At 45.6% G+C, this 15,363-nt stretch overlaps 1 protein-coding gene across 2 annotated transcripts; it reads left to right on the top strand.

Annotated features, from left to right (window-relative positions):
- The first annotated feature begins 5,675 nt into the window (after window positions 1-5,675).
- On the top strand, window positions 5,676-15,085 carry LOC135367953 (retinal homeobox protein Rx1-like). Of its 2 annotated transcripts, none has more exons than XM_064601046.1 (6): window positions 5,676-5,765; window positions 10,267-10,358; window positions 11,234-11,335; window positions 13,126-13,586; window positions 13,788-13,915; window positions 14,649-15,085. In XM_064601046.1, exons 1-6 carry the CDS (start codon window positions 5,681-5,683, stop codon window positions 14,954-14,956), a joined length of 1,176 nt encoding a protein of 391 aa, XP_064457116.1. In that variant the 5' UTR covers window positions 5,676-5,680; the 3' UTR covers window positions 14,957-15,085. The 2 variants fall into 2 exon arrangements, with proteins under 2 accessions (XP_064457116.1, XP_064457118.1); XM_064601048.1 differs by having other exon boundaries at window positions 14,699-14,819.
- The last annotated feature ends 278 nt before the right edge of the window (window positions 15,086-15,363 follow it).

The following is a 15,363-nucleotide window of genomic DNA, read 5'->3' as shown; positions in this document are numbered from 1 at the left end:
GTAACGGGCTCTAATGCACTAATGAAATTATTTAGCGAGGTATACACCTTGGCTTCCGGCTCGCAAAATTAGGCTGCGGTATGTATATATACTTAGCTCGAGGGATAAGTGGTTGCAGCGCCGCCCTACGGGATAATTGAATCGAGCCCATATCGCGCGGGCTAGGCCTAACGTGGCGCCGTCTTTGAGCTTATGTGCGTTAAGCAACTTTGTCAGCCGCGCTTCCCGGGAAAGATGATCAGGTTAGAGTCGGCTTTCGCCAGTTTATTGATCGCGTAAAGGATAATCGTAACGAGAGTTGAATATGGTATATGGCTGGGTAACGGAGAAGTGCAGTAGGCTTGTGGATACACCACGACGTACTACTACTAGATTATAACGACCATGTCATAATCGGCAACCTCTATATGAGGAGTCCGTCCGCACGGTCCGGTAGGCGCGCTTCTCATCGGCCCGCGAGGTCTACATCATGATTGGACAATGGAAGTTTGAATTTTTGGACGCGCAGAAGCAGACGTACGACTACCGTAGCAGACGACAGCAGCCGCTCCTATGAAAACGCCTAGAATGATGATGATGATAATCAACTTTAGAAAGAAGAAGCTCCCGTTGGACATCCACCGTTTGTACAAAAAATACTAAGGTAAACTGAAGCACAAAGTATTGCAGAAATTGAGGAAGCAATAACCGGGCCAATGAGTGCCGCCACCGCTAGATTCCAAATGCGGCGCTCGGAAGGGGTGCCCATGACATGGTCGTTATAATCTAGTAGGTCGTGGAATACACCTACAGGGTGTTTCAACTAATGCAAAAAAGAAACGAAAAGAAGAAAGAACAACGAAAAACAGCTCGCGTGGCGTTGCGGTTAGGATGACCTCCTCCCACACCAAGATTGCACTCTTAGAAATGAACTTCACCGCATAGCATGCTCCTAGCCAACCATTATCTCGAATGATATCGTTATCTGACCTGCCTGATTTGTTGAAAACGGGAGCCGTACGCCTTTTTTGTGACACTTACGCTGTTCATAATTGTCACAAAAAAGGCGTACGCCTCCCGTTTTCAACAAATCAGGGCAGATAACGATATCATTCGAGATAATGGTTGGCTAGGAGCATGCTATGCGGTGAAGTTCATTTCTAAGAGTGTGGGAGGAAACGCGTGTTCGAATTCCGGCACCGGCTCTGCTCTCTGAGGTTTTCCCTGATTTGTCCGGCAGACTTTCCAGGCGAATGTCGTCACAGTTCCCCCTGAAGTCGGCCCAGGATGCATACTAACCCGCCCTGTCCCCCACTCCTTCCTGCTGTCCTCTCTCCATCTGTCCACGTCTGTACGCCGCTCATAGCTACAGTTGCTTCGCTGCGCTAACACGGAGTTGAAAAACTAACGGAAAACGTACAGGGTGTCTCAACTAACATTTAAAGAAAATTTCAAGAATGTACGAATGAAACCAAACGAACAGAATGTCGTTGGCGGCCGCGTACCGTATTCGCAAATATTTTTTACTGCGTTTAATTAATTAATTACATAGAAGTAATCAACCCTCTTTTAGAATATTGGTTTAAGGGTCGAAGTGTCAATTGTGAGCTCGACAACTTACTTTCCAACGGACCTGTAAACAAAGCTAGGTACTCTTATCTAGCCATTTTTTCATTGTCATACTCTTATCTAATCTAGCTCCCCTCCCCCTATCACGCCTATATACAACTGTCCGAACTGCTGTAAGTACAATACATGACCATTCACGAGTAAACATAAACAAGCCTTTCGGTGTCACGAAGACTTGCGGCCCTTCCGCGACTAAGGATGCTCGGAACCAGCCACCATGCAGAATGATAGCTTTCACTTTCCTGATATGTTGAAAACGGGAGGCGTACGCCTCTCTGTGGCAATTTGAATTGTCATAAAAAGGCGTATGCGGCCCTCTCTCTCCTCAAGTCAGAAGCGGTGGCAGTATCAGTCGCCATGGCGGTTGGCGCAGACCGTGTTTGCTGCGAAACCGGATGTCGTTTTGGCAACAAACCGAAAGCGGTGCAGAGGGCACGTATAACGAAAAGTAAAACAACGAAAAGTAAAATACGGAAAGTAAAACGAGGAACCCGATAACAGCCGGCTTGCTACACGAATCTTAAACGCGCTCTCTCCATAGCACAACTCACTACGAAGTTTCCAAGTGCAAGAAAGCGTGTTGTCGCTTATGCACGCACACAATACCAAATCATCTACCTGAAACATTTCATTGGTTACGGCTCCATCAATGACGGTATAAAATGAAAATAAAAACAATTAAAGTTGGAAGCAATCGAAAGAGAGCAACTTCCGAACTCCTATCCAGAATTTTGCGACCGGCGCAAAGCACGTAATCGACGTAGAGGACGTGTCAGGTAACAAGCGCATCTGGCGCTTAATCGCATTTTCCGACGCCGTCCAACGATGGAGGGGGAACGGATTAGCGAGAGCCGCTCTTGTAAAACGGATTAACGCGGATTAAGCCAGTAGATTTGGATAAGGGGTCGTGTGAACACTGTTTCCATTGGACTCAAATTCAATAAGGCAACTGCGGCAGGTTCCGCTTTCACCCAAAGTGCCGAAAAGTGCCGACTTGGTCGTCGCGTAAATTATAAACTCGGGTTGCGCCGGGTAGGCGCAAGCCAGGTTTTCATGGGCTAACCACTCTTAATCCGTACCAAGCAGACAAACAAACAGTTTTACCCTTTTATTAGCAACTAAACCGGGAAACGAAGTAAAGAACCGTGTAGGACCAGTTATTAAAAAAAAAACAAAAAAAAACGACACTTAAAAGTAAGTCACAGCTGCACAATACGTATGCGCAAAAAAGCAAATAGTAAATAGATAATAATATACTTATAATTATAATTATAAGATAATAATAATAAGTAATAAGTATCTCTCGCTTTAATTTTTTCGCCAACATCAACATCAGGTTTTAAGTAGCGAATTGTAAACAATAATTTCTTTACAAGGTTGGTAGACCGAAGGAGGTGCTTGGTTCGAACCCATGGGCTTTGCCCCCAAGGTTTCCATGTATACTTTCCAGACGAATGTCAACACGGTGCCTCAAGAAGTCGGCCCAGGAGGCATACTAAACCCTTGTCTCCCACTCATCCTCTCCTCCAACCGTCCACGTTTGCACACCACGCATAGCTACAGTTGTCTCGCGGTGTTAACCCGAGAAGATGTGCATAAAAAAGACCGACCCATTTCTTCTCTGTGAACACATCATTTACTTTCCACGTTCTTTAAGAGGTACCTACACAGTTAGCGGCACTTAAAGATAAAAGAGTGTGTTTTCAGCAGCAGCCTAACGAGAACTTTGGCCAACAAGAGAGCAACTCGATCAAAGAGGCGCTTGCTTCTGATTGGCTCGCTGTGTCCTTCCTCCCTTTAGGCTGTAATTGATTAATTTGGAGCGGCGCGCGTGGCGGCCAGCGCCACTTAATGAGTTTGATTAACGGCCGCTGACCATCGCTGCCGCCGCCGCGCTAATGGAAATTATAGCCCTGGGAAGCGATGTGGCCGCCCTCCGTTGGCAGAAAAGCTAATTATAAAACGCCGCTCCTGATGAGAGCGTTAATGAGTTTACGCATGCAAGCGGCGGCGGTGGCACGCATGCGCACAACACTCGACCGCCACCTTTTTGTCTTTAAATTTTATTTTATCGGTCGCTATTTTCGAGAACGCTGCGACAGAAGATTGTAAATCGAAGCGAGCGAATTTCGCAACCGAACTGCCACGGGAATTGCGATAAAGAGCGGATGATGTTGAGGGGACATTGCACACTTTGCTGACAAATGTGTTCGAGTAGTTCACGAATCGACAGGCTTTTACGAGGGGAACGTTAGCGTTGAGAATATCCTGGTACGCGGAGTAATCTGTTCGGGTTGAGCAAATATAAGAGAGGCACAGAAAGCTGATGTCGCGCTTTCTGGAATGGGACGAGATTACCTGAAATTCCGGAAATATAAGTTCACCAGCAGCACGGCGTGTGCGCGTCGGTCGTAGGCAAGATCGTGCTAGGAGGTACTGGGTTCGAATTCTACCACCGGCTGTTCTGTCTCTGACTTTCTTCTCGAAGTCTGCCCAGGACGCATACGAACCCCCCCCCCCCTCTCCCCATCCCCCACTTCTTCCTGCCGTGAGCATGGAATGAATATACGGACTTCGGGACTTGTGCTCCCTGCCAAGTAAGAAAGGGATCCAGGAGTCGGACGTAGCTCCCAAGAACTGGAAAGGAATCTCAAAGTTGGAAGGACAGCGAGAGTAGTTGTAGTTTTCCAGAATGATCTGGTGACACAGATACGTAGTAAGATATAGAAGGGTAAGACCCCACAGGAATGCCTAAATCGAAGAAGTACGTAGTTAAAACATTGGCCGCATTTTTGGGCATTCTCCCAAACGTGTTTAAATGCGGTGGATTTCTAAGGCCGACTTCCGAAACCTTTCTTTCCTTTTCCTTTCTTTCCTTCTTTTCCTTTTTCTTGTTTTTGGAATAGCAAGCCGGATCTTCGCCTGGCTAACCTTTCCTTTCTTTTTTTTTTCTTAATAAGCATATATCCCCAACGCTCACTTCAGTGCCTTTGTAGCTTCTTCCTTTTCTCTCGACTTCTCTTATTCTCTCTCAACAACTGTTATGGACGGACATACACGACGTTGGTGGGCACTAGAAAGCTACCCCATTAAAATGTGATTATCTAAATTACACAGTTTTTGCATTCTCTTTCTCATTGCTTTTTCCAATACAAAGGTTTACATACATACGTACTGTTTCCAAACCGTCCGATCCTATAAGCGCGATCCCCACTGTGTTTTACTCACTGTGTCGCGATGACCACACAAAGGGGACAATCTGCAGGGCGGAAGTGACGTGTGTGCATGACGGGGGCACGATGCCGCATCGGAAGCGATCCCCTCTCGAGCATAACCGGAAGAGGCGTCTGGCCAGGGGTCAGCCTCTGCAATTGACTCACATCTGACAATGGGAGGGCTTCGCTTTTATTGAGCGGACATTGTAAATTTATTTCTCGTTACTCGCGCATTTTTACAGCCTGTTTTTTTATATATTAATATACTAGATGCACAGCGAGCGTCATTTATCGTGATATGTGTCCGTAACAAATCACTTCCGGTATGCCACGCGATTGGTGGATGACTGAAGGATTATTAGCGTCAAAAAAAGCAGATAGTGATACTGATCGTGATTGAATGACCTCCGTCCGAAGAGCTATCTGCTAAAGAGGAAGCTGTCCATAAAACGTGAGTGTGTTTTCGTCATGAGTCACTGAGTGGACACCCTCGAAGATGGAACAACGACGGAAGAGTGCCGCTAAGAGTGGAAGAAAATCTACTAAATTGAACTGAAGTACATTTTTCTTTTCTCCTCTGATCTAATAACAAAAATGCACTAACAATCACACTATGTAGAGCCGAGTTTAATTCGCGACAGTGTATTAAAGCGGTAGCCTTATGAGATCACGTGACACTGCGCGATAGCCAGACTGTGTTTGCGGTAGCCTGATGGTGATGGTGACGCGATAAAGAAAAAAAAAGTATGGGGATGTGGCAATGGGGTATGGGTTCACTACATGTAGAATGGACACTACGAGTATATCATTAATTGAAGACCGTTTCTTTTGTCTGATTACAGGTTAGCGAAGTCGGAATGTTTTGCTATCACTGTCCAATCAGCAGCCTCGGCCCCAGGCCTCCTCCACTGCCTTTCTCTGTTTACTCTCCGGGATCCCCATGTAAGTTACACGCCCTTTGACACACCCTTAAAAATGAGTTTCACCACATAGCACGCTCCTAGCCAGAGTGCAGGTAACGTCTTGTATGGTGATGTGATAAAGAAAAAAAAATGGCTGAAACCCACGTTTATGCTTCATTCGGTGTAATTTTTTGAGATATAACAAAAGGATATACCAATTTACAATGGGTATACGAGGGGAGAAAGAAATCTTCGATACATCTCATTGGCCTGTTCATAGTTACGTCATCGTGACGTCATACTGCCTGTTCGGCTTCCTTCTGCGATCGTAGTTACGATTCAGAGATTAAAGAGCAGGAAAATCACGTATGGAAGGAACTTCAGTTTATCTCCTATCTCTTATCTAAAATCACGTATCTGACGTAAATAAGCTGCCAGCTAGAACGCATCAATGGGCATTGCGCAGTATTTCATTCGTACCTCACAACGTCCCATATTGCGTAAAGGAACACCTCCGTCATCACCTGTTTATCTCCATCTCTTATCTCATCTCATCTAAGCTATAGTTGCGAGGCTACCCAGACATGAGATACTATGCAAACTGGAAACTATCACCACTCAAAACACTAACAGAACGAGGCGCGGAAAATAGAAAACCACGACGCATGCCAATCGAAACTCCGCCCAAGCAGCACAATGTACTGAAAGTCGAGTGCAATAGACGGTATGTGTCTTATCAATGTTATTTAGTTTCACGAGTGTGTTCAAGGCCTTCCACCTACCCGTCCACCCCTATTGCACTCGACTTTCAGTACATTGTGCTGCCTGAGCGAAGAAGACGACTGTTTGTACCAGAATGCCACAGACCGTATTGCTATCCATTACGCGAACATAATTTCGATGTCGCGCTTTATCTATGACGCAAGTTCCTACGCCGTAAGAGAGCCTTTATTGAAAACTGATCCTTTTCGAAACGCGACGCTTCTAAAACAACCTGCCCGCGGACACAGAACTATTTTCTATTCGTTTCGCACGATTTAAACGCGCACAATCGAGGCCTTTCTTTTCTAACTCGGATACCTCTATAGAGCCATAGAAAAGTAGATTGTGTGTGCCAGGCATTAAATGCGTTCGAAACGGGCAGAATAATTAGATGTCTCCGCAGCGCGAACCGCCCCGGGCCTTCGCTGAATTCCCTCTAAAATTATTCCGCGGGACGGAACACAAAAGAGTTGGAATTCCCCGCTCATCAACATCGTTTTCTTTTCACCTTAATGCGAGTATATCATTTCCCGCTCGCTGAGTGAGTGAGTGAGTGAGTGAGTGACGTACATTTACTCTTTTCTTTTCCCCTCGACCAATCTCGTAGTCCACGCATTCGCTTTCTGTCCATAGAAAAGTTCCTCCCAAGGGTCTTTGCCTCATACAATATAAACTCGAGTGCCGGTATTCACTGGAATAAAGCTTCTCCAGAATCTCGTGGGGAGATTTCTATGGCCGATTATCTCTGCTCCCGTTAGAATTACTTTTTTGTTTGTTTGTTATGTGTGACGAGTTAGCATGTTACTGAAAAGCAGCTACTATGAATAGGGGGTTCTGACATTTCAAATTTATTGCGTTGGCAAGTGCTGCGGTGTACAGGTTATTTCTGGCGAAATAGAGTTTTGTTTGTTTGTTTGATTATAAGGAAAAAAAATAGAGTCTTGTCATTTTCACCTATTCTGCAGAAACGAAAGTTTGGCGCACATGTATCTTCGGTTGCAAGGTGTCACGCAATGGGAAAAGAGAATCATTCAGTTAAATTCGACTGATAACCCGATTTTTTTCGGAGAAGCCAATTTAACGTTTCTTTCCTATTTAAGCTCCTATTCCTTCCTTAGTGGTAGCCCAATGGGAAATCTAAAGATCGGGGATCTTGCGGGGTAGAATCCCATCACCGGCTGCGCTGTCTCGGGTCTTCCCGGGATTTTCATTCCCGCGATTCCCGACAGATATCGGCACAAATCTCCCTAAAGTCGGCCCAGGAGGCACACTAAAACGTATAACCTGTCTTCGCACAGTCTTCCGTTTCGTCCTGCTGTCCTCTCGTCCACATCAGTATACTACCGTTCATAGCCACAGCTGCTTCGCGGTGCTAATACGTAGCAACAACGTGAGCAGCCGTGTAGGTCCGTCCATAACGGTTGTGGAAAGAGAGAAAGGGGGAGAGAGAAAAGAGGAGACGCACTCCTAAAAACAGAACTTCCTAGCGAACCATCATCCCCAAAGATACCGTTCTCGCCCCTGATTTGTTGAAAACGGGAGGCGTACGCCCCTTTTTGTGACAATTATGTACTGCCTAAGTGTCACAAAAAAGGCGTACGCCTCCCGCTTTCAACAAAGTAGGCGAGCGAACGATGTCACTCGGGTTGATGGTTGGCCAGCAGCGTGCCATGCGGTGAAGATCTGTTTTAAGAGTGCGGCAGAAGACCAATTTTTTCCACTTTCTTTCAAACGTATACATTGAAGAAGCTTGGAGTACTGTGAATGACTGGTATCAAATCCGCTGCTAATCGTCACACGTTAAAAAAAATGTGGCAATTACGAATTTTCAAAACGAGTATCGTTACAAGAATAGTCACGAATTTCAGAAACAGCCTTTTACCTTATTCCCGAGCACATCGCACCGTCTCTCGTACACTATCGTATATCCACGCTGGTCTCCCACGCTACGACCTACTCGCGTTATAAAATATTCCGGACACCGTGCAACATATGCCTGGTGAAAATGCAGTTTCATCACACTTAACGCCCATATCCGTCTCAGAAAAAAAAAACAACAAAAAACGAGGCTTTATAGAAGACACCTCCATCCCCATTTGCTGCCTTATAACTCCCTTTCATGGAACACGTGCCCACCATTGCTCTCAAAAAAGCAACGCTCCCTTTTAAATAAATAAAGCGCGCGTAAAGTGGAATGTACGGAACGCAAACGTGTTCTCATATTTACAACAGTATCTATCTCGGTGCCTTTTCAGAAAGCGTCATTCCATTATAGGAGCGCATTTTGAATAATTCGAAGGCGGCGCAAACTGCGCCCAGGGTTCGGAGACTAATGCGCATATTAGATAAAAACAGCGAGGATGATGTTCGCCGAGGCAAACTCACTTTGCGTGGCGGCAGCCAATAAAAAAAAAAAAAAACACGGACAAGTTTTCTCTAGTTGAAGCGCAGTAACAGAAAATGCGGTTTTACGTTAGCGTCAATAAAATATTGGGGGGGTTCCGCTTTTCGTAACTGCGCTTATTAACATAATGCGATCTCAAATGGAAGGTGCCCTGGTAATACATTAAAGTGAGTAGAGGGGCAACGATGACAGGTGGAGAGTAGTACGTCCCCCTCGTTGGTTTTTGATGAGTTTATTGACGTATATATACATATATAAGCATATGGGTAATGGATGCCACGAGTTGGAGGCAAAAGGAAGTGGAATAAGAAGAAAAGGAAAAAAGGGACAGGGATAAGTAAGTATATGAGGAAGAATTCTTTAGGGAATATAGGATGGTGAATGGGAAGGGCCTTAGTTGCGACATTGACGGAACATGGACTTTTTATTTTATTTTACGGTGAGCTATATTACTCCAAACCTAATAAAAATTACGGTAACCTCTTTTCAAATTTTTCATATAATGTTTCAATTAATATTTTTTTTAAATTCCGTGTTAGCGCTGCGAAGCAACTGTGGCTATGAGCAGCGCACGGACATGGACATAATGAGAGACGACAGCAGGAATAAGGCGTGGGGGACAGGGGGGCTAGTATGCCTTCTGGGCCGACTTCAGGGGGGACTGTGCCGACATTCGTTTTGGAAAGCCTGCTGGAAAACCAAGAGAAAACCTCATACAGCACAATCGGTGACCGGATTCGAACCCGTGTCACCTCCCAGACTCGGCGTGGATGCTAACCACTACGCCGCGCGAGTTGGTAAAAAAAATAAAATAAAATAAAAAAAAAAACAGTGTGCTAGTTCAAACTGGGAATGTCAGCATCGGGACGTAAGTAAGAAGGCGCCTTTATTCGATAAATTAAGGATAATTCGAACATTAGCTTTTGCGAGCGCGCAGACATGGCAACATGATCCAAGCCAACCTAATGCGGCAGCAATGGTAATCTCGCAATAATTTACTCAACCGTATTACTATTATTATTGTTTTTGATAGCGTCATTAAAAGTTTCTATCAAGTCAATCAATCAATCGATTAAGTCTCGAAACGCTTCGTCCCTCTTTTTACGCAATATCCCACGTTTTCCACTTTTCCCCACCCGAGTGTTACTCGAAACCCGTCCTTTCTTCCATATTCCTACCGGAACATTTCTCGATGGGTTAATCAATGTATCGGTAACAGATTTGCTTTTTCCTACACGAACTTAGACTGCCGAAAGACGTTAATGAAATCACATTGACATGTTTTTTTTGTTTTGTTTTGTTTTCTAAAGCCGAGTATTCTCCCCACTATACAAAGTTAGGATGTCAAACCTCAGGTGTCTAATCTTGTTGTCAGATGGTAGCTACGGATACCAGACGGAACTTCACGAAGACGCCTTCGTGCGGAGAAAGCAGCGAAGGAACAGGACCACGTTCACTGTTCAACAGGTGATCACAAACATCTAAATATTCTACTAGACGTACATATACCGGGTGTTTCAGTTAAATCCCCGGGCTAAATAATTCGCGAACGGGTGCACCAATCCACGAACTTTCTTTTTTACAAGTATCTGTCCGATACCACCTACAAGCTGCACACCGTGTGAATTAGTGGGAGGCGCTCATTATTAAAATAAAAATGCAAATGAGTTTCGTCAAAAAGCGTATCTTCTAAAGCAGGGCGCTGTCGGCATTAAAATGGGTACTACCCCTTTTGGGACCTTCAGTGGACACCTTTTAGAGAAAAATCTGCCACCGAAGCGGGTCATTTGTTGCAGTAATTAATTGGTTTCGGTTTACGTATTTTTGTCGCGGCTGGTCGCGGCGAAGCGCAAAAGGGCGTATTTAATTGGTGTAATTCATTGGTGTAATTCATTAATGTAAGGACGTAATTTATTGATGGATAAGAGAGTGAAAGAGCGTCCTTTTGCGCTGCGCCGCGACCAGCCGCGACAAAAATACGTAAATCGAAACCAATTAATTACTGCAACAAATGATCCGCTTCGGTGGCAGATTTTTCTCTAAAAGGTGTCCATTGAAGGTCTCAAAAGGGGTAGTACCCATTTTAATGCCGACAGCGCCCTGCTTCAGAAGTTACGCTTTTTTACGAAACTCATTTGCATTTTTATTTTAATAATGAGCGCCTCCCACTCATTCACACGGTGTGCAGCTTGTAGGTGGTATCGGACAGATACTTGTAAAAAAGAAAGTTCGTGGATTGGTGCACCCGTTCGCGAATTATTTAGCCCGGGGATTTCACTGAAACACCCGGTATATTTACGCATATATATTAGACTATACATATGGTATATCTGCGTGCGCAGTTGGAGGAGCTGGAAAAGGCTTTTGCTCAGACACACTACCCCGACGTGTTCACCCGCGAGGACCTCGCCATGAAGATTAACCTCACAGAAGCAAGGGTACAGGTAAGTCGCTACGAGTTCTTGATCGACAACTACTATGTTGGGTCAGGCGGTCGTCCTTCTGTTGGTGTCATGTGCAAAAGAACACTCTGCAACCCGGCGTATTTAAGTCTGTCCTTGAGACAGAGAACGGAATGGCATAGTCAACTGTGTATATGATTGTTCGTAGAGTAATTTGGTGGCCACTCCCACACTGTACGAAAAAAGAAATAGCAATTTTGGGAGCTATTACAGCGTCTATAGTTCCCTAGATTGGAACTCCCATGCTCCCCATTCAGTACCCTGACCCTAATATTTACTCCCTAAACACTACAAGTAGTCCCTAAAGTATGCACAAACTTCCGCGCATTTGATCCGAACGGGACTAATTGTTGTAACAATGCATCTACAGTTCCAAAACGAATTAATTAAATTACATTAATTAAATTTTTTTTTCTCGTTAGAGTGCAGCACGTTCTGAACGCCGCATTCAGCGGAACACCAATGTGTTCCACTGAATGCAGAAACGTGTACGAGAACTTCAGCGTGCACACACGCGTTACGTCCCGCTGACTCGCATCGTGGCACGAAAAATAATTAAGCGGTAATTAAATATTGATTGGTTTCCTTTCAACGACCAAGTGTCTGGCAACATCGGCGAGAGAAGAGCTTCCCCCCCCCCCCCCCCCACGCATGGAAGACGGGCCAGGCATAATAGAGTTCCCTACCAGCCTTAATTGACTCTGTGCCAAGAGCACACCATTGGAAGACATTCATCTCCCTTATAGAGAGAGGAGCCACACTTGGCAACGCTGTAAATCACACAAGGGATCAGCCACGAGGAGGGCGGGAGCATCAAGCCGCCAATTAGGCCTCCCTTCTTTCCCGAGACTTGCTTGCTTAACAGCTCCGAGGGAGGATTGCAGCTCAGACAGGAAGAACAACAACAACAATAAAGCGCGAAGTGTGCTGAAGCACGCCGCGACTTCTACATCGCTCGCTAGTTGCTACGTCGCGCTCGCTTTCTTGTTACACATACTATAGTCTAACAGTTATTCTGTCATCCATTAATTCCTAATGTCGCTAATATTGCGACTTTTATGTGCGCTGACGTCATGTCGTATCAAGGACAAGGATGTAATGTCATCATCCCATCATCTCAACATCATTTCATATGTCATACGCTAATCGGCTAATGCGACTTAGGGTAGTGAACCACAAAATTAAAGTGGAAAATTTCACTACTCACGATCACTACATGTATTTGTTGTTGTCGACCCTCGTTTATGAATCTATGGCAGCAAAACTGAGATGTTCTAGGAGAGGGGGAAGTACGGACAATATCCAAGAAAATGAATAGAAAGCGGTGAAAAAAGGTACATATGATATAAGGGTATTTCAACTTCAAGTTATAGCAGGTTTGATACTAGGAAGGTATCATGTCTGAAGTCAGTGGATAATGTAGCAACGCACAACGTCAGACTTTGTGGTACCCAAAGTCCATCAACTTCTCAGCTGGTAAAGCAGCGACTCAATTGCTTTCTGGAACAGAAACAACTGGGCCGGTTGCTACATATCCGCTTTGCAAGTGACAGGACGAACATACGGACTAATACAGTAAAGATCACGAATAGTCGCAACGACTATTCGTGTCCTTTAGTGTATTAGTCCGCACGTTCGTTCTGTTGCCTGCAAATGGCTTCTGGAAGCTGAGCTCGTGTGTGTGTGGTTACGCTACGCCCTTGCAGTCGTTGTGCCGAAAGCTCAGACTTCGTCGTCGTGGTTCTGGAAGTAATTTTTTTAAATACCTCCAGGTTTGGTTCCAAAACCGTCGCGCCAAATGGCGAAAGGCGGAAAGACTCCGCAAAGAGCGCGAAGACAAGGAACGCGGACCAGAAGGGGGGACATCGGCAAACGACGTCCCCCACGATGGGTCAGACCTTCCTGACGACCTCAAGAAGCAAGGAGGGCCTCTGGGATCCCCCACCCTCATCACGGACGACGATGAGTCTCAAACGTCACCGTCGCCGGCCAACGCAAGTACGGGCTTAACGTCGTCGTCCAAGACGTCAGAGCCTGCGGAGGAAGGACACGTCGGTCGACCGCCTCCGCTGCCGATGTTGCCTCCACCGTCCCTTCCGGTGACGTCATCAGACAACCCATTCTTGAAGGAGGCGCTGTCGTCTTTCGCGGCCGCTGCTGCGGCTGCTGCGTCACTTCCGCTGCGTGCTGCTCATCATCACCATCATCCCCTATTCTCTGCCTTTGGGGACTCGTAAGTGGTATTCTGAGTGGATAGTCATTATTTATTTCCAGAAGCTTCAAGAAATACATACGAGCATGTGTAGATATGACTGCTTAAGGTCGCAAAGATACGAATTGAAGGATTGAGATCACGCAGATTCAGCAGACCATGCGGTTACAAATTCGTTGCAATGTTTCTGAACCGATCTTTTTGCTTTTCTTTTTCCTGCAGGAGTGGCCAGCACTGTGATTCCTTGTTGGGTGGTTCTGCGCATGCTCGCTTCCCACTACCTCCCATGTACTTCCCTCCCCACTTGTCGAGTCAGTTCGGGCCATCTCAGACGGGATTCCCCTTCAAATGTAAGGATTTCTCACTTTACCTCTCGCAGAAAATAGCGCATCATTTAAAGCCAGTCGTTGAGCACGCCTTTTACACTCGCTTTGTGGCATAGTTGGATCCTAACGTTACTGACTGAACTGACTGACACATACGTACGTACGTTCTTCGACGATTTTCGGCAAGTATATCACTAGAGGTGTGCGCGGATGAAAATCGACCGCTTTAAAATCCGCGTTATTAAGATGCATATACATCCGCGAGCCTCCGCGGAGCGCGGTAGTCTATGACAAAAACTTAGTGAATCCAAATTAACACGGTCCAAATTTGTCATGCGTTGCGTTACTTTTATGTTACGTTAATATTACTGTTAATGCGCTGCGTTACTATTATTGGTCAACTCTATAATACGTAATGTTCCTAAAAACAGTCTGCGTGCTCAGAAGTAAAAGTGTTTGCCACATAACTTTTCCCTACGAGTGCAGCAACGATCGCTTATGTGCGGATATGCTCAAATATCCGCAGATACACAAGCAGATACACTTACTTCAAGCGTCGTGATTCCGGATACTAGAAGCGCGCGAGTACTATGCGAATACTGTCAACGTCATCCGCGCACACCTCTAAGTATTCGCGACATAAAAGCCTCAACCCTTGCCAATGTCGAATGTATACAGTGCGAGTCCATTTTTCCACTTTTTTTTTTTTTATCGCTTCTGTTTTTGCTAGTGTGCGAGGAGGTTTCCTCTTTCGCAGCTCTTCATCCCCTGTGCGCCTGCTGCATCTCAAAACCCCCTTCGTCGCAGCCCCCTTCTTCGGCGAGCGGAGAGGAACCCCGAGAGAACTCTTCGACGCCCACCACAACCCTCGGAAGCTCAGCTAGCAACGACGCCTCGCCGCCTTCTTCAGCTCCAGCAGCATCGTCATCGTCCAAAGAAACTTCAAACAGCGTGTCCGAACTGCGACGGAAGGCGCGAGAACATTCTCAAGCTGTCCTATCGGCGTCCGCCATACTGGGCACGTCACAAACGCCGCCGCTTCCGAATGTAGCCGACGACACCTAGCGACGACTTCTGTTATGAGATGTAACATTGTGTGCAATGTTTTGTCTAATTGGGACGCCAAGCAACATGTTTTTTTTTCTTCTTCTTTCTTTTGTTTACTTGTCGGGAGGGACTAGGGGTAGTAAGTCTAAACAAAGAATTATGTCATAGACAACGGTGTACAGTTGAAGTGAGGGGAAAGATACACAGTAAGACGTGTCGGACAACGACAGAGCTTCAGTTGTGACTGACGATATGCGATGGTCGATGTGATATACGTCAAATTGTATGATGAATGCACGGTTTCGAGTACGGTGTAATTTTCAATGGCTTGTGGAACCTTATAAGCGTTATCGTATAATTCTAAACTATAGCTCGCTCGCTGTTTTTAACACTTTCGCCACGGCATAGTTACTGCAGAGTAGGTT

The sequence above is a fragment of the Ornithodoros turicata genome, chromosome 9, assembly GCF_037126465.1.
Source record: "Ornithodoros turicata isolate Travis chromosome 9, ASM3712646v1, whole genome shotgun sequence".
Taxonomy (NCBI): Eukaryota; Metazoa; Arthropoda; class Arachnida; order Ixodida; family Argasidae; genus Ornithodoros; species Ornithodoros turicata.
The sequence above is the reverse complement of the archived record's forward strand: the minus strand, read 5'-3'. Positions and strand labels throughout refer to the sequence as shown.